General features: G+C 34.2%; 1 protein-coding gene across 2 annotated transcripts in view; it reads left to right on the forward strand.

The window, feature by feature from the left end:
• The window catches only part of SUZ12 (SUZ12 polycomb repressive complex 2 subunit), a 40,837-nt gene that overhangs the window by 22,033 nt on the left and 4,655 nt on the right, over positions 1–14,149 (forward strand). For both annotated transcript variants that reach the window (XM_016207622.2, XM_016207623.2), the window contains 8 exons: positions 545–776; positions 2,084–2,177; positions 6,822–6,927; positions 9,896–10,073; positions 11,531–11,622; positions 11,820–11,963; positions 13,108–13,265; positions 13,834–14,032. In XM_016207622.2, the coding sequence (XP_016063108.2) occupies positions 545–776; positions 2,084–2,177; positions 6,822–6,927; positions 9,896–10,073; positions 11,531–11,622; positions 11,820–11,963; positions 13,108–13,265; positions 13,834–14,032 (1,203 nt within the window). The remainder of the gene's footprint in view (positions 1–544; positions 777–2,083; positions 2,178–6,821; positions 6,928–9,895; positions 10,074–11,530; positions 11,623–11,819; positions 11,964–13,107; positions 13,266–13,833; positions 14,033–14,149) is intronic.

Here is a 14,149-nt window from a genome sequence, read left to right on the forward strand (position 1 = left end):
TCTACTTTTTCAACTATGCTCTTTCAGCACAATTCTAGTTATATAATTGTAGAACATTACTCATAAGATGATTAATATCGCCTCCGTTAACATATTTAAATATATGGATTTATTTCATAATGTTGACAATGAGGATATAATTCTCTTTTTTCATTTCTAATGGTCTCATCTATTATTTTGTTAAAATAGGAAATTTAAGAGAAAAGATTAATTTACAGGAGTTTAATGTTTTAAGCATGATTTTAATTCCATATTTCTAATTTAAAACTTTTAGGTTATCATCCTCTTAAGTATTGGATATACTGTATCATTTTCAGTGTATTGGAGAAATCCTCATTTGTGTTAATATTTGGAATGTAGTTCTTATTTTCTTTTTGCTTCATCTCAATTTTCATAATTATGGTTAGAATTTTAGCATGTCATTTGATAATCTTGGCCTATACCATGTTTCCTATAGCTTTTATTACAAGTTTTATTGTAATTCTAATAATTGTATGCATATATATACATATATGTAAATATAATTTAATCTTTACTTTTGCAGGATGTAAGTTGTCCAATAAGGCAAGTTCCTACAGGTAAAAAGCAGGTGCCTTTGAATCCTGACCTCAATCAAACAAAACCTGGAAATTTCCCATCCCTTGCAGTTTCCAGTAATGAATTTGAACCTAGTAACAGCCATATGGTGAAGTCTTACTCATTGCTGTTTAGAGTGACTCGTCCAGGAAGAAGAGAGTTTAATGGAATGATTAATGGAGAAACCAATGAAAATATTGGTAATTTTTATTTTAATAATTTTACTAGATTTTGTCATTGGAGAGTAAGGTGGTTAAGGAAAATTATTGAACCAGTATATCTTAAAAGTATTCATAATTTTTTACTATTTCTTTTTGGGTTACTGTAATAATTTATTTAAGGATGGCATTTCCAAGGAAGAAAATGGTGCAGAACTAGAAATAAATTGCACATGTTCTAATAGCATGACTTTTATTTGCAAATCTCTGATGATCTAATGAGATAATTTTATGGTAGATTGCCCAGGCTCTTGGACTATTGGCTGTTGTGCTGTACTAGGTATTTAATTTGTAAAGTTCTCATTATTACATGATGAAACATATTTCATATAGCAAAAAAATAAATTAAACACTGAATGGAAAAGACTGGTATTTCAGATTAGTCTCTCAGCAAACAATAAATTCACCACCACCCCAATATTTTATTGTGGAAAATTTCAAACATACGGAACAGTCAAAAGAATTTGTGAACACCAATATCCTCACATTCTACACAGAGATTGTGTAATTAATATTTTATTATACTTGGCTGTCATGTGTATTCCAACAGTTCTGAATCCACCTTAGAGGTAATCATTCAACCAACACGTAGGTGCTGGGGAAACAGATGATTAAAACTTGCAGTTTTGCCTTCCTGAAGCTCACGGCCTGGAGTATGGAGATAGACAAATGCAAATAAATACAGCTGACCCTTAAACCAGTGCGGGGGTTAGGCGGCCTAACTCCCCCCACCCCACCCAACCCTGCAGTTGAAAATCCGTGTATAGCTTAAGCTGGATGTCTGCATCCTCAGATTCCCAACTGCAGATTGAAAATATAGTTGATTCTTGAATAAAATGGGTTTGAACTGCACGGAATGTAGTTCAAATCTGTGTTATTCAAGGGTCAACCATATTTGCAGCAAAATGATAAGTGGCATAATAGAGGTATATGTGAAGCTCAGTGGAGAAGCACCTTGGAAGAAGTAATCTTTGAGTCTTGAAGTATCCTTTGAAGTTCTTGAAAAGTAACCATGAGTGAGAAGGATTTTTCCCCCCGTCCTTGCCCAGCAAGATCATTCTGAACAGAAAATAACATTTGTACAAATGTGAGGTTACTGTCAATGAGTCAAAAAGTAGGACATACACACGTATCATAACATAAAATGGAAGAGAGTAAGTCTGGATATTATATTGCAACTTAAGTGTAATTTGTACCTCATTTGGGATAAATATGGTAAGGGTAGTATGTCATAACTAGGACATTTTTGCTTGAATATTTGATTCATGAGAAATATTTATCAAATTCAGATGTCAATGAAGAACTTCCAGCTAGAAGAAAACGAAATCGTGAAGATGGGGAAAAGACATTTGTTGCACAAATGACAGTATTTGATAAAAACAGGTAATGTTGATGGACAAGTGAGGCTCCCATAATGTTCTAGATGTCTTTTTATTCTGAAGCAGAATGTAGTGGTGATATTCTTTCTTTGTTTCTCTTTACTCTTATGACTGAAAAAAATACTTTTTATTACATAGAAAGCAGTAAACACAGATGAGGAACTACTTTGAATGGCTCAATTAAGATTGCTTATTTGGCAAATGTTTTTTGAGTGTCTACTCTGTCACACACTCTTCTAGGCAGTGAAAAGGCAATGAAATCCCTGCCTTCATGGAACTTAACTTCTAGTGGAGGAAACGTACACCACCCTTCCAAAAAATTATATCAACTAATGTCACTTAGTAGTGAGTGCTGTGAAGAAAGATAGAAAATAAATGGTGGTTTTATAGAGAAAGCCTTTGAGAGAACGTAATATTTGAGCAGAGACCTGAATGAAGTGGGCCCTGTACAATTTTGAGGTTATGTATTTACTAAAGAAAATTGTGTGTAATCATTGTATGGCTCTATGTACATTTGGCACAGGGTAGTAAAGAACACTTGGATTTATAATGGTCTCGGCAGCTTTCATTTGGGAATGCAGCGTTCTTTTTTTTGACAGTATTGGCAGTGAAACCTATAACATGACATATTTCTTGTCCAGGCTGTTCACTGGTAGTTTACTGTTAGGTATAGGAGCAAGAGTTGAGTGTAGCAACTAATACATTCCTTGGACTCTTTAAAAAGCACTAGATTGTTGCTTTAATATTATCACTTATTAGCCACCATGTAAAGAAAGGTAAAGGCTTTTAATAGGAAGGCAGAGATGATTAGGAATAATACTACAAAATTTGATACCATTTTGTCTTAGAATATATTGTTTAATGTCACAGTATTACTACTGGCAGAACAAACAGTGTCCTTTTTTTTTTTTTTAATATATCTTTGTTGATTTCAGAGAGAGGAAAGGAGAGGGAGAGAGGGAGATAGAAGCATCAATGATGAGAGTCATTGATCAGCCGCCTCCTGCACGGCGCCCGCCTGGGGATCGAGCCCGCAACCCGGGCATGTGCCTTGACCGGGAATCGAACCCTGATCACCTGGATCCTAGGTCGACACCCAACTGCTGAGCTATGCCCGGTCAGGCCCTAGTGTCCTTTTAAACTCAGAAATTTGTGGATCAAAGATTTAAATGGAAAATAACCAGCATATACTAGGAGATAGTGGTTATGTCTGGGAGGAGCAATGAGGGTGTGGGACACTGGGCTTCACTGATGTTGGTAAATGTTCTATTTTAGCCAGCATGGGGAGGTATGTTGTGTTCTTTTTAAAATTCTTTACATATGCCCGGCCGGGCGTGGCTCAGCAGTTGAGCATCGACCTAGGATCCAGGCGATCGGGGTTCGATTCCCAGTCAGGGCACATGCCCGGGTTGCGGGCTCCATCAGTGACTCTCTCATCATTGATGTTTCTGTCTCTCTCCCTCCCTCTTCTTTCCTCTCTCTGAAATCAATAAAGATATATTTAAAATTCTTTACATATATTACACTTTACATATATATTAACATATCCTTTATACATGTGAAATACTGCTTTCTACTTAATGATAAAAAGTACCATGAAAAAAACATAGGAGAATTTCCCCCCAGCTTATTTTGAAAATTCCCAAACCTACAAAAAAGTTGAAAGAACAATACAGATGATTAGTGCCCATATACCCTTTATCTAGATTCATCAGTTGTTAACATTTTACCACATTTGCTTTATTTGTGAGTGTGTATTTTGTTTTTGTGATGAACCATTTAACAGTTGGGTTGTGACATTCTACTTCATTTCTCCTAAATACTTCAGGATATGTCTCCTAAGAACAAGAACATTTCCCTCTATAACCACAGTACACCTGTCATAGTAAGGAAATTTAACATGATGTAATACTGTCTTCCCCAATTGACCCCAATAATGTTCTTTATAGTTCTTTCACCTCCTCCCCCAATTGAGGACTGTGTGATCTGTAGCTACTTGTTAGTTGCCGTATCTGTTCAGTTTCCTTCAAATTGGAATAGTTCTCCAGTTCTGTTTATTTTGCCTTTTGTGACACTTTTTAAAAGTACAAGCCTGTAGTTTTGAAGAATTTCTCAGTTTGGACTTCTGTGGTTGTTTCCTTAATGAATAGATTTGGGTTAAACATTTTTAGCAAGAACTAAATGGTGGTGTGTTCTTTGCCTATCACAGACACAAATAATACAGGCTTGATCACTTGGTTAAGGAGATATCACTGTATTTGTCCACTATAACAGTAGCTTTTCCCTTTAATTAATTAAATGTATATTTTATTTATTTATTTGAGAGAGATATCAATTTGTTGGTCCACTTATTTATGCATACCTTGGTTGCCTCCTGTCTGTGCCTTGACTGGGGATCAAACCTGCAATCTTGGAGCATTGGGATGATGCTCTAACCAACTGACCTACCCAGCCAGGGCTTCCCTTTAATTAATATGTAACCTCTGTGGTAACACATGAAACTGGGTAAATGTCCTTTTCCCTCCAACAGCCTTTACCCAGCAGCTTGGCATTCATTGAGGATTCTATATTGAATAAATTATTCCCATGATAGTTGCCTTGGTAACTTTCATTTCTTCCACGTTTATTGGTAGTTTCCTATAAAGAAGAGGATTCCTTCCCTCAACTTAAAAAAACACAGTATGGATTAACAAATTCCATTTTTATTCAGTCTGTTCTAATCTATTTCGTGTGGTTATTCATTTTAATGCTCAGATTGTCCCAAATTTGGTCAGAAAAAGCCCCTCTAAGCAGGCTCCTGTGTTCTTTTGACTTACGTATTTTTGTTGTTGTTTTTCCTTATTTTCTGGGATAGTAAAATATTTTGGGCTTACAGTCTCCTTTTTCTACCTCTGTTCTGGAATTGGCCAATTCTTCAAGGAGTCTTGGTTCCTTTTAGTAAAGTATTTGCAAGCCAAGACCTGGGGAGTTAAATGTGTAAAAATTCTTTTTATAATCTCAGAGAAATTAAAGTCTCCTTAAAGAATAACCAAAATTCAAAAGCTATATAGAAAAAGTATGAAATATTGAGCAAAATATAGAACAAATTCTGAAAACAGAAATAAACCAAGTCAAAAATGACAAGTCAGGAAAATTAATTTTAACTCATACTATAGATAGATGTATTGTTCCTCTAATATAAAAAGATCATACTAAGTAAAAAGAAAAATATAACCCTAGAAGAATGGGCAAGGGATATGATAAAAATACTTGCAAAACAGAAAATATATATGGTTCTTAAACAACTAAAAGATAAGACATCTATATAAAAGTACACTGAGATGTCATTTTTTTCACTTACCAGTTTGGAAGAGATAAAAAACTTGATAAAGCACAATTGGTCAGGCTTTGGGGAAAAGGGGCCTCCTCATACCCTGCAGGTAGGAGGGTAAATTCAATTGAACCTATCAAATGTACAGTCATAAAACAATATTATGTAGATGCACGAGGGAAGCTTCTTTTCAATTTAGAAGTATGTGAATGTATTACCTATTTAAATAAAATTAGACTTTTAAAATAATAAGTTTAATAGCTTTGCTGATATATTATTGAAGGAGAATAAATTCAAGTAGTACATCGTAAACACAAAAATTCTTTAAGTCTCAAAGTTATTTGTGTTAAGAGTCAGTCTTTGGAGACAGACTACCTGGATTAAATTGCTAGCCCTGGCTACTTACTGTGTCAGCTTAAGGCAAGTTACTTAACCTGTCTGTTCCTCATTTTTCTCTTGAAAAATGGAGTAATAGCATCTTCATAGAGCTATTGGGAAGATTAAATGAACTGTATAAAGTCTTTAAAATAGTGCCTGGCACATTGTAAGCACTCAATAAATGTTAGCTGTTATCACCTAACAATTTTTCTGAAGACTGATAAAAAGAAGCCAGATTCTTCTTGCTATATATAATTAATTACTGAGCTTAATTGAAGAATGGTTTTTAGTGTAGTAGTGTTACCAGTGTTTAAGAATATGGCAAAAATAATTTATATATACACACATATATGTACATACACGTTAAAACTATACTGTGGGTATGGGTATAATTTAGTTGATTCTTCAATTCAACTGGTATTTCATTTATTCGTTTACCCATGAAATGTTTATTGAGCACCTATATGTGCCAGGTGCCCCCAGGATCTCACAATTATTAGAGTCATTGTAATCATAAATTTGATTACTGGTCAAGTATAAAAGTCAAGAACTCTAGTTCAAATATTTACAATAGTTAAAAATGAGGCATAATTCTTAGTAGTTTCCTAAGGCAAGTATTGAAATACTATCCCATTTTTACAAGTATTAAGCCTGCTCACATACTTTATACTTAATGTTTAAAACTTGATAAGTTTTGAGATCTTAGGCATATTATACTTTAAATGTTTAGTTATATCTGAGTAGCTACATTAATAAAATAATTTAGTAATAGTAGTTAATAGAAATCATTAAAAATGCTTTTGTCAAGAATGGAGTATAGGTATATTTTAAAATTTGTCGAGTATATAAGCTAGTCTATAAATTTAATAAATGCTTTTTAGTATAAATCTAAAGATGTAGAATTTGTGTACTTACAGTAATAACACAGGTTACTTTAAAGTGTATGTGTTTGTCTAACAGGCGCTTACAGCTTTTAGATGGGGAGTATGAAGTAGCCATGCAGGAAATGGAAGAATGTCCAATAAGCAAGAAAAGAGCAACATGGGAGACTATTCTTGATGGGAAGGTATGGACTACTTAGAAGGTTGAGCACGTTATAGTTAACGAACTCCCATTTTTTATTGATGTTTTTCTCCCCCAAATGCAAATTCATGTTGGAAGTAGAATCCTTTGTTTTTGTACTTTGGAAAACACAAATAAAATTATCTAGTCAGAGAATTTAATGGAAGGCACCCATCCTCCTTGGAGCCAGACCAAGTTCAAATTTTCACTTCTAGGTATGTGGCATCTGGCAAGTTACTTAAGCTTTGTGTCTCGGTTTTCTCATCTGTAGAACGAGGCATAGCGTTGATGGATTAAATGAAATAATAAGTATGTTTAGCACCGTGCCTGGCATAAAATAAGTGCTCAATAAATGTTAACTGCTATTTTAAATCCCATTCATTGTAAAAACAGGTAACATGATGACTAGTAATTTATCAAGAAATCTGCTAAACTTAAATGAAGCAACTTAAAAGAACTTTTCTAAGGGACTTTATAAATAGGCATACATATGTCTCTTGAATAGGCAGGCTCAGCAGAATGGCCTTTATTTCTGAATGTAAGGTCTGTACCATCACAAGCCAAATCCTCAAAAGATTTTTTTTAAGAAGACTCAAAATTATTCTCAAGTTCACCTACAGCAATATATAATACTACTAAGGGAAATTATGGAAAAGTTTTCAGAGAACCTTTACTTAACCAGGAGGTAGAACATACTATAAAGTTAAAGGAACTTAAGTGGTATGGTGTAGCTTAAGAATAGATAAGCAGATCGCTGAAGCATAGTTCTGAAATGGTTTCATAGACATTTGGAATTTAGTCAGATAAAGTTGGTGGTAGATTTGTGTGGGAAAGAAGGACTATTCATTAATTGTGACTGAACAGGTAGGTCTCTAGCAATCTGGAAATAAACTTAGACCTAATAAATTCCAGAAGGCTCATAAATATAAATGTAAAAATAAACAATACATAACAAAACAATGTAGGTGAATATTCATATAGTCTTGCTATGAGGAAAGCTCTTCTAAGTGTGATGTAACAGCTAAAAGGCATAAAATAAAAATGACTAAAGTGGATTATTTCTACATGCAAATCTAAGTTTAACATCATGGACTGGGGAAATATTTGTAACATACTAAAGGCTAATACTATGAATACGTAGTTTTATAAATCAATAACAGAAAAGATAAGCAATCTAATTAGAAAAATGGATTAAAGGCAATCAGGCAGTCCTTAAAGCAACAAATATAGATGGCCAGCAAATTCAACCTTATTAGTATTCAAAGAAATGCAAACAAAATCAGAGATACTACTTTTGACTACTTGTTTGACAACAGTTTAAAAGATTTACAGTTCATAGTTGGATATGTGAGACACACTCTCAAATAATGCTTTAATGTAAGATTAAGTTGATACAACCTTACTGGAGGGCAGACAGATAATATGGATAAAAATTTTAATTTTATATAGTCATTAGCAATTCTGTTTCCTTTTATAACAAGATAGTAATTGGCAGCTGAAAAGAACTAGTTAACAGGTCTTGTAAAACAATTTTAAATAGTGAAAATTTAGAAAACACCTTATTCTAAAAAGCCATTAAAAGAGACAATACTTTGACAAAATTTCCATGATATTTAATTTTTATGCAATAGTATATGTACTCCCACTTTTTCTAAAATAAATAATAGTGGTTACTTATAGGTAATGAGATTTCAAGTAATTTTTAATTTTTTTATACTTACGTTGTTTGAGTTTTCTGCAGGTATTTATTATCTTTATGTTTTAAATTTTTTATTTAAAATTTATTAGGTTTATCCAGGAGAAAATAAGGATTGTATTTATATGAGTTGTTGGTTTTTCCCAAGAAATTGAGGCAATATGAAATGGCATCCTTTTAAGTCAGGTCATATAGATTTGCTTCCTTTTAAATCTCTGTGGTATTCTTTTAAATAAATGTTCTATAATTTACCAAATCAATGCCATTTTAATGGATAATTTAGTTATTTAAATTTTTTGTTTTCAAAAACGTTGTAGTGAATACATTTGTACAAGTACCTTTTTGCATTGCAAATATTTTAATAAGTTCCTAGATATGGACTTACTATGTCAAAACCAGCTTATATGATCACATTTTTACCTCATTCCCGTCTAAAATTATAGTTTTAAGATAATTATTTATAATAAAAATGTAGAAGGAGTTTAGGCTTATATGGCAGTAAAGTAAATGGGAGCTCAAATGCCCAAGAGTCGGTTGGAGATATATGGGTTTAGAATTCAAGTATAAACAATGGAGAACCAATTTGGGATCATCAGCCTAGTAATAGGTAAATCGTCAAGGATGGGTGAGAGGTAGGGGCACATGGCTAAATGTTAGCTAGGAACTAAAAAGAACAAGAGAAGGGCAAGTAGTCCTGTAAGTGGTAAGAGCGGAGGAGGAAAGCCAAGATAGGTCAGTGTGCCAAAACCTGATGAGGAGAGGCAAGGGCAGTCAGCGGTGAAGCTAAGAGAAATCAAGGAAAATTACTGTTACAACTGTTAGACTTAGAAAGTAATTAGTCATCTAATAGTGTCTGCAAACTGGCAGGCTTTGGGTACTACAGTTTTCTTCTTGTTCTTAAAAACATTTTAAATTGGTTACCAACATAAAAATGGCAAGATTTCCCATTAGAACTTGGATTTCTGACTTTTGAAAAATCAGAAAACCTGGGTGTGCTGGGCCAATGTTTGCATGTGGCAACAATTCAGCCACTGCAGATTAGTGGCTGTCTTTTTTAGACAACTTGAACTCTCCAGTACTATAGTCTCTACTGTGCAGTACTTGATTTACGTGGCCATCGCTGTAGGCATTTTGGATTTCCATGGAAAAAAATCTGTTGATTTAAATCAAATCCACATTAACTTATAATAACTATTGTTTTTCAAGTTTCTACAACTTCTTTCAATTTGTTATACAGAATTTTTCTTTATACTTTCCATGTTTTTTCTTTTTTTAGAGGCTGCCTCCATTTGAAACATTTTCTCAGGGACCTACGTTACAGTTCACTCTTCGTTGGACAGGAGAGACCAATGATAAATCTACAGCTCCTATTGCCAAGCCTCTTGCCACTAGAAATTCAGAGAGTCTCCATCAAGAAAACAAGCCTGGTTCAGTTAAACCTACTCAAACTATTGGTAAGAAAACATTGCTTTCAAAATAATGTTTTGCAGAATTAGGGCTTAGGCTTAAATTAATTCATTTGTCTTTTGCTCTAAAAGTTATTCTTTGAGAAATATTTTACTTACTAGAGAGACAGACTATGAGCCATGGTAAATTAGAGTTCTTCTATATTAAATGTAAAATTTTGTGTTAAAGTACGTATCAACAGTCCTTTATCCAAAACCTTTGTGTCAGATGTGTCTGGGAATTTTTTTATTTTTATTTTTATTTTAGAAGGATGATCTAGTATATATGCCATATATTATATAACACCTCCAAATGAGGTCTATAGATAGCCTATGTCAATTTAGGACAAATTTTCCCACTAAATAAATTTGCATCAAATTCATGAGGGAAACTATTGATTTTCAGAGCTTTTAGGATTTTGAAATTGCAGCTTGGTAATAGAGCTTTGGGATTGTATGCTTTTTATAACTCATGTAGAATTTTGTATATATTGTAAAACTGAATTCAATATTTCAGAGTGTTTTTATAATAGAACTGGTAGAGGATCATTATAACCTGAATTTTACCAGGTTAAATCTTGAGTATTTTTTTAAGAGGGAAACATTTACAAATGGATTTAGTTCTGCTGAGTTAAGGTCCAGGTTACACTGATCTGTTATTTAGTATCTGCCCGATAGGAACACTGTCTTTGACCTGAGAGTATCCAGGTCTAAGTCTGTTTAAAGAAGGCAGAAGGCTTAAGATAGCTGTCTTTGACATTGACCACTCATGTCCATTTATTGTGTGCAGGTCATTGTAAGAGTCAGATTAAAAAGATATAAAAACATAGCCTGTGTCAGAGAAAAGATTTCTCAAGTAAATTGTGGTCTGGGCTCTTCTCAAAATACTTTGTGGTCAGCCAGTCAGATAGGTAAAAGAGTTTTAAAAGAAAATGAGAAAAAGAGTCTTATACAAAATTGTACTTATAAAATACTTAGTTATGTTAGGGAAAATTAAAAAAATTTAAGTATGTAAATAAATATACCAAAATTATTAATGGTGATTATCTTCTGGATTTGGAATGATAGTAACAGAATCATTTTCTATTTAATTTCTGTTAAACCAACACTTAGTGGATGTCTGCTCACTGCTTTTCCCTGGGAATATAAATACCAAAATCACACTCTTGACCTCAAAGTATAAAACATTACAGTGACTACATGTAATTTCTTGGGGTTACTTTTATGATGATTTAGGACATAAGAGGTGGTTTTTAAAGGAAGAGTATGGCTCCTGCAAATAAAGACCTAAGTATTTGATTAGGAGTATTGATTATGGGGGATTGTTCCCTTGAGGGTGAGAACAAAAACTGTATTAAATACAAGTAGAGTTCTGTGAAACCTTTAATATTTAATTATTTTCACAAAATATATTATCTCACTTAGAAGCAATTATTTGCATTAAATGTAAAAGTATGTATTTTCAGCTGTTAAAGAATCATTGACTACAGATCTACAAACGAGAAAAGAAAAAGATACTTCAAATGAAAACCGACAAAAATTAAGAATATTTTATCAGGTAAACATAGCTGACCCATTTATAAGTAATCGTGAAATGCCTTTGTTTTACATGTTACATATAAAATATTTTGGATATTTAAGTAAAAAGAGTATCTCTGATTTTTCTTTTAATTTAACTATTTTTAAAGGTGATATTGAAAAAAATGTTTTGAGATGTGTAAGTTGGAGCTTTCCTATTTTTGTTTTATTTTAAAGTTCCTTTATAACAACAATACAAGACAACAAACTGAAGCAAGAGATGACTTACATTGCCCTTGGTGCACTCTGAACTGCCGCAAACTTTATAGTTTACTCAAGCATCTTAAACTCTGCCATAGCAGGTTTATCTTCAACTATGTTGTAAGTAACTTTTTTTTCTTATTAATATATCATACATTAAAAGACAATTTGACTTTCAAAAATTGTACTTTGTACAAAATATCAAAATTTCTGTATTGGGTGGATTGCTTTATGTGTGAATTATAATGAATGGTTCATTTTTCATATAGTGCACCTATATTGACTCACATAACCCTCACACCACCTTTTTTAATTAAGTGGTATTTTCCTTATTCTTGTTGAGATGAGAAATAATTTCTAAAAAGTTATCAAGCTGATGAATGGCATAGGCATTAACACGGGCTTTTTTGTGTGTTGTTTTTTTTTAATCCTCACCAAAGTATATTTTTTTCCATTGATTTTTTTTTTTTTTTTTTTTTTAATATATCTTTATTGATTTCAGAGATAGGAAAGGAGAGGGAGAGAGAGATAGAAACATCAATGATGTGAGAATCATTGATTGGCTGCAGCCCACAACCTGGGCATGTGCCCTGGCCGGGAATCGAACCCCAATCGCCCGAATCCTAGGTCGACGCTCAACCGCTGAGCCATGCCCAGCTGGGCGATTTTTTTTTTTTTTTTTTTTTTTTTTTATTTCAGGGAGAGGGAGAGAGATAGAAACATTAATGATGAAAGAGTCATTGATCAGCTGCCTCCTGCACTCCCCCGACTGGGGATCCAGCCTGCGACCCAGGCATGTGCCCTGTCCAGGAATCAAACTGTGATCTCCTGGATCCTAGGCCGATGCTCAGCTGCTGAGCCACGCCCAGCTGGGCTCCATTGATTTTTAGAGAGAGTGGAAGGGAAGGGGGAAGAGAAAGAAACATCAGTGTGAGAGAGACACATCTGTTGGTTGCCAACCAAGGTTGGGGATGGAACCTGCAACCCAGGTAGTGTCCTTGACTGGGAATCTAACATGAGACCCTTCAGTGTGAGGACTGATGCTCTAACTACGGAGCCACACCAGCCAGGGCCTAACACAGATCTTTTTGACTCTAGGTTTTCTGACTTCTATTTACCATGCTGGTATGCCTGGGTAATTTAGGTTTACAAAACATTAAAAACCACAAGCATTTTTTAAATTAATTAAGTTGGGGTGATGGGTATTTAGGGGTAGGGTAATTAATACTTTCTTTTCCTAAACTCCTTGGCATTTTTGTTACAGTATCATCCAAAAGGTGCTAGGATAGATGTTTCTATCAACGAGTGTTATGATGGCTCCTATGCAGGAAATCCTCAGGATATTCATCGCCAGCCTGGATTTGCTTTTAGTCGCAATGGACCTGTAAAGAGAACGCCTATCACACACATTCTTGTGTGCAGGTAGGTAAAAAGGTCATACAACCAAAGTTTATTCTCCGGATTTTATTGATGATGGTGGAGGAACAGAGGGGAGCATTAGCTAAGTCTCTGGGTGGTATACTGCTTGATAGCCCTCCCCAGCTCCTGCTTCTACAGGGTTTTCTCACTTCTTCCTTAAAGCTTTTTCCTGTGTTTTAAATGTTAATGTCACTACTGCTGCAGTGGTTGGGGTGATTAAAGAATTCGTTTAGCCTGGCCAGGCGTGGTTCAGTGGTCGAGCATCGACCTGGGATCCAGGGAGTCACGGTTCGCTTCCTGGTCAGGGCACGTGCCCGGGTTGTGGGCCCGAACCCCAGTCGGGGGCATGCAGGAGGTGGCCGGTCAATGACTACTCTCTCATCATTGATGTTTCAGCTCTTTCCCTCTCCCTTCCTCTCTCTGAAATCAATAAAGATATATTTTTAAAAAAATGAATTTTCCTAGTAGATCTAAGTACAAACCTGTAAGAAAGGAATGTAATCTATTTGGGTGATGCGAAATACAAAGAACCCTAACCCTGTCACTTAATATCAACATTTTCTTTCATTAGGCCAAAACGAACAAAAGCAAGCATGTCTGAATTTCTTGAGTCCGAAGATGGAGAAGTAGAACAGCAACGTACATACAGTAGCGGACACAATCGTCTATATTTCCATAGTGATACTTGTTTACCTCTCCGTCCACAAGAAATGGAAGTAGATAGTGAAGATGAAAAAGATCCTGAATGGCTAAGAGAAAAAACCATTACAGTAATTATTACTATTACCATTATTGACTGATTTTAGAATTTTATGATTAAATGATTTTTGTTTGAAATCTATTTTGTTTGAAAACTATAAATTGTTTAATAATATGTATTAAACTTT

The sequence above is a fragment of the Miniopterus natalensis genome, chromosome 17, assembly GCF_054644295.1.
Source record: "Miniopterus natalensis isolate mMinNat1 chromosome 17, mMinNat1.hap1, whole genome shotgun sequence".
In the NCBI taxonomy this organism is placed as follows: Eukaryota; Metazoa; Chordata; class Mammalia; order Chiroptera; family Miniopteridae; genus Miniopterus; species Miniopterus natalensis.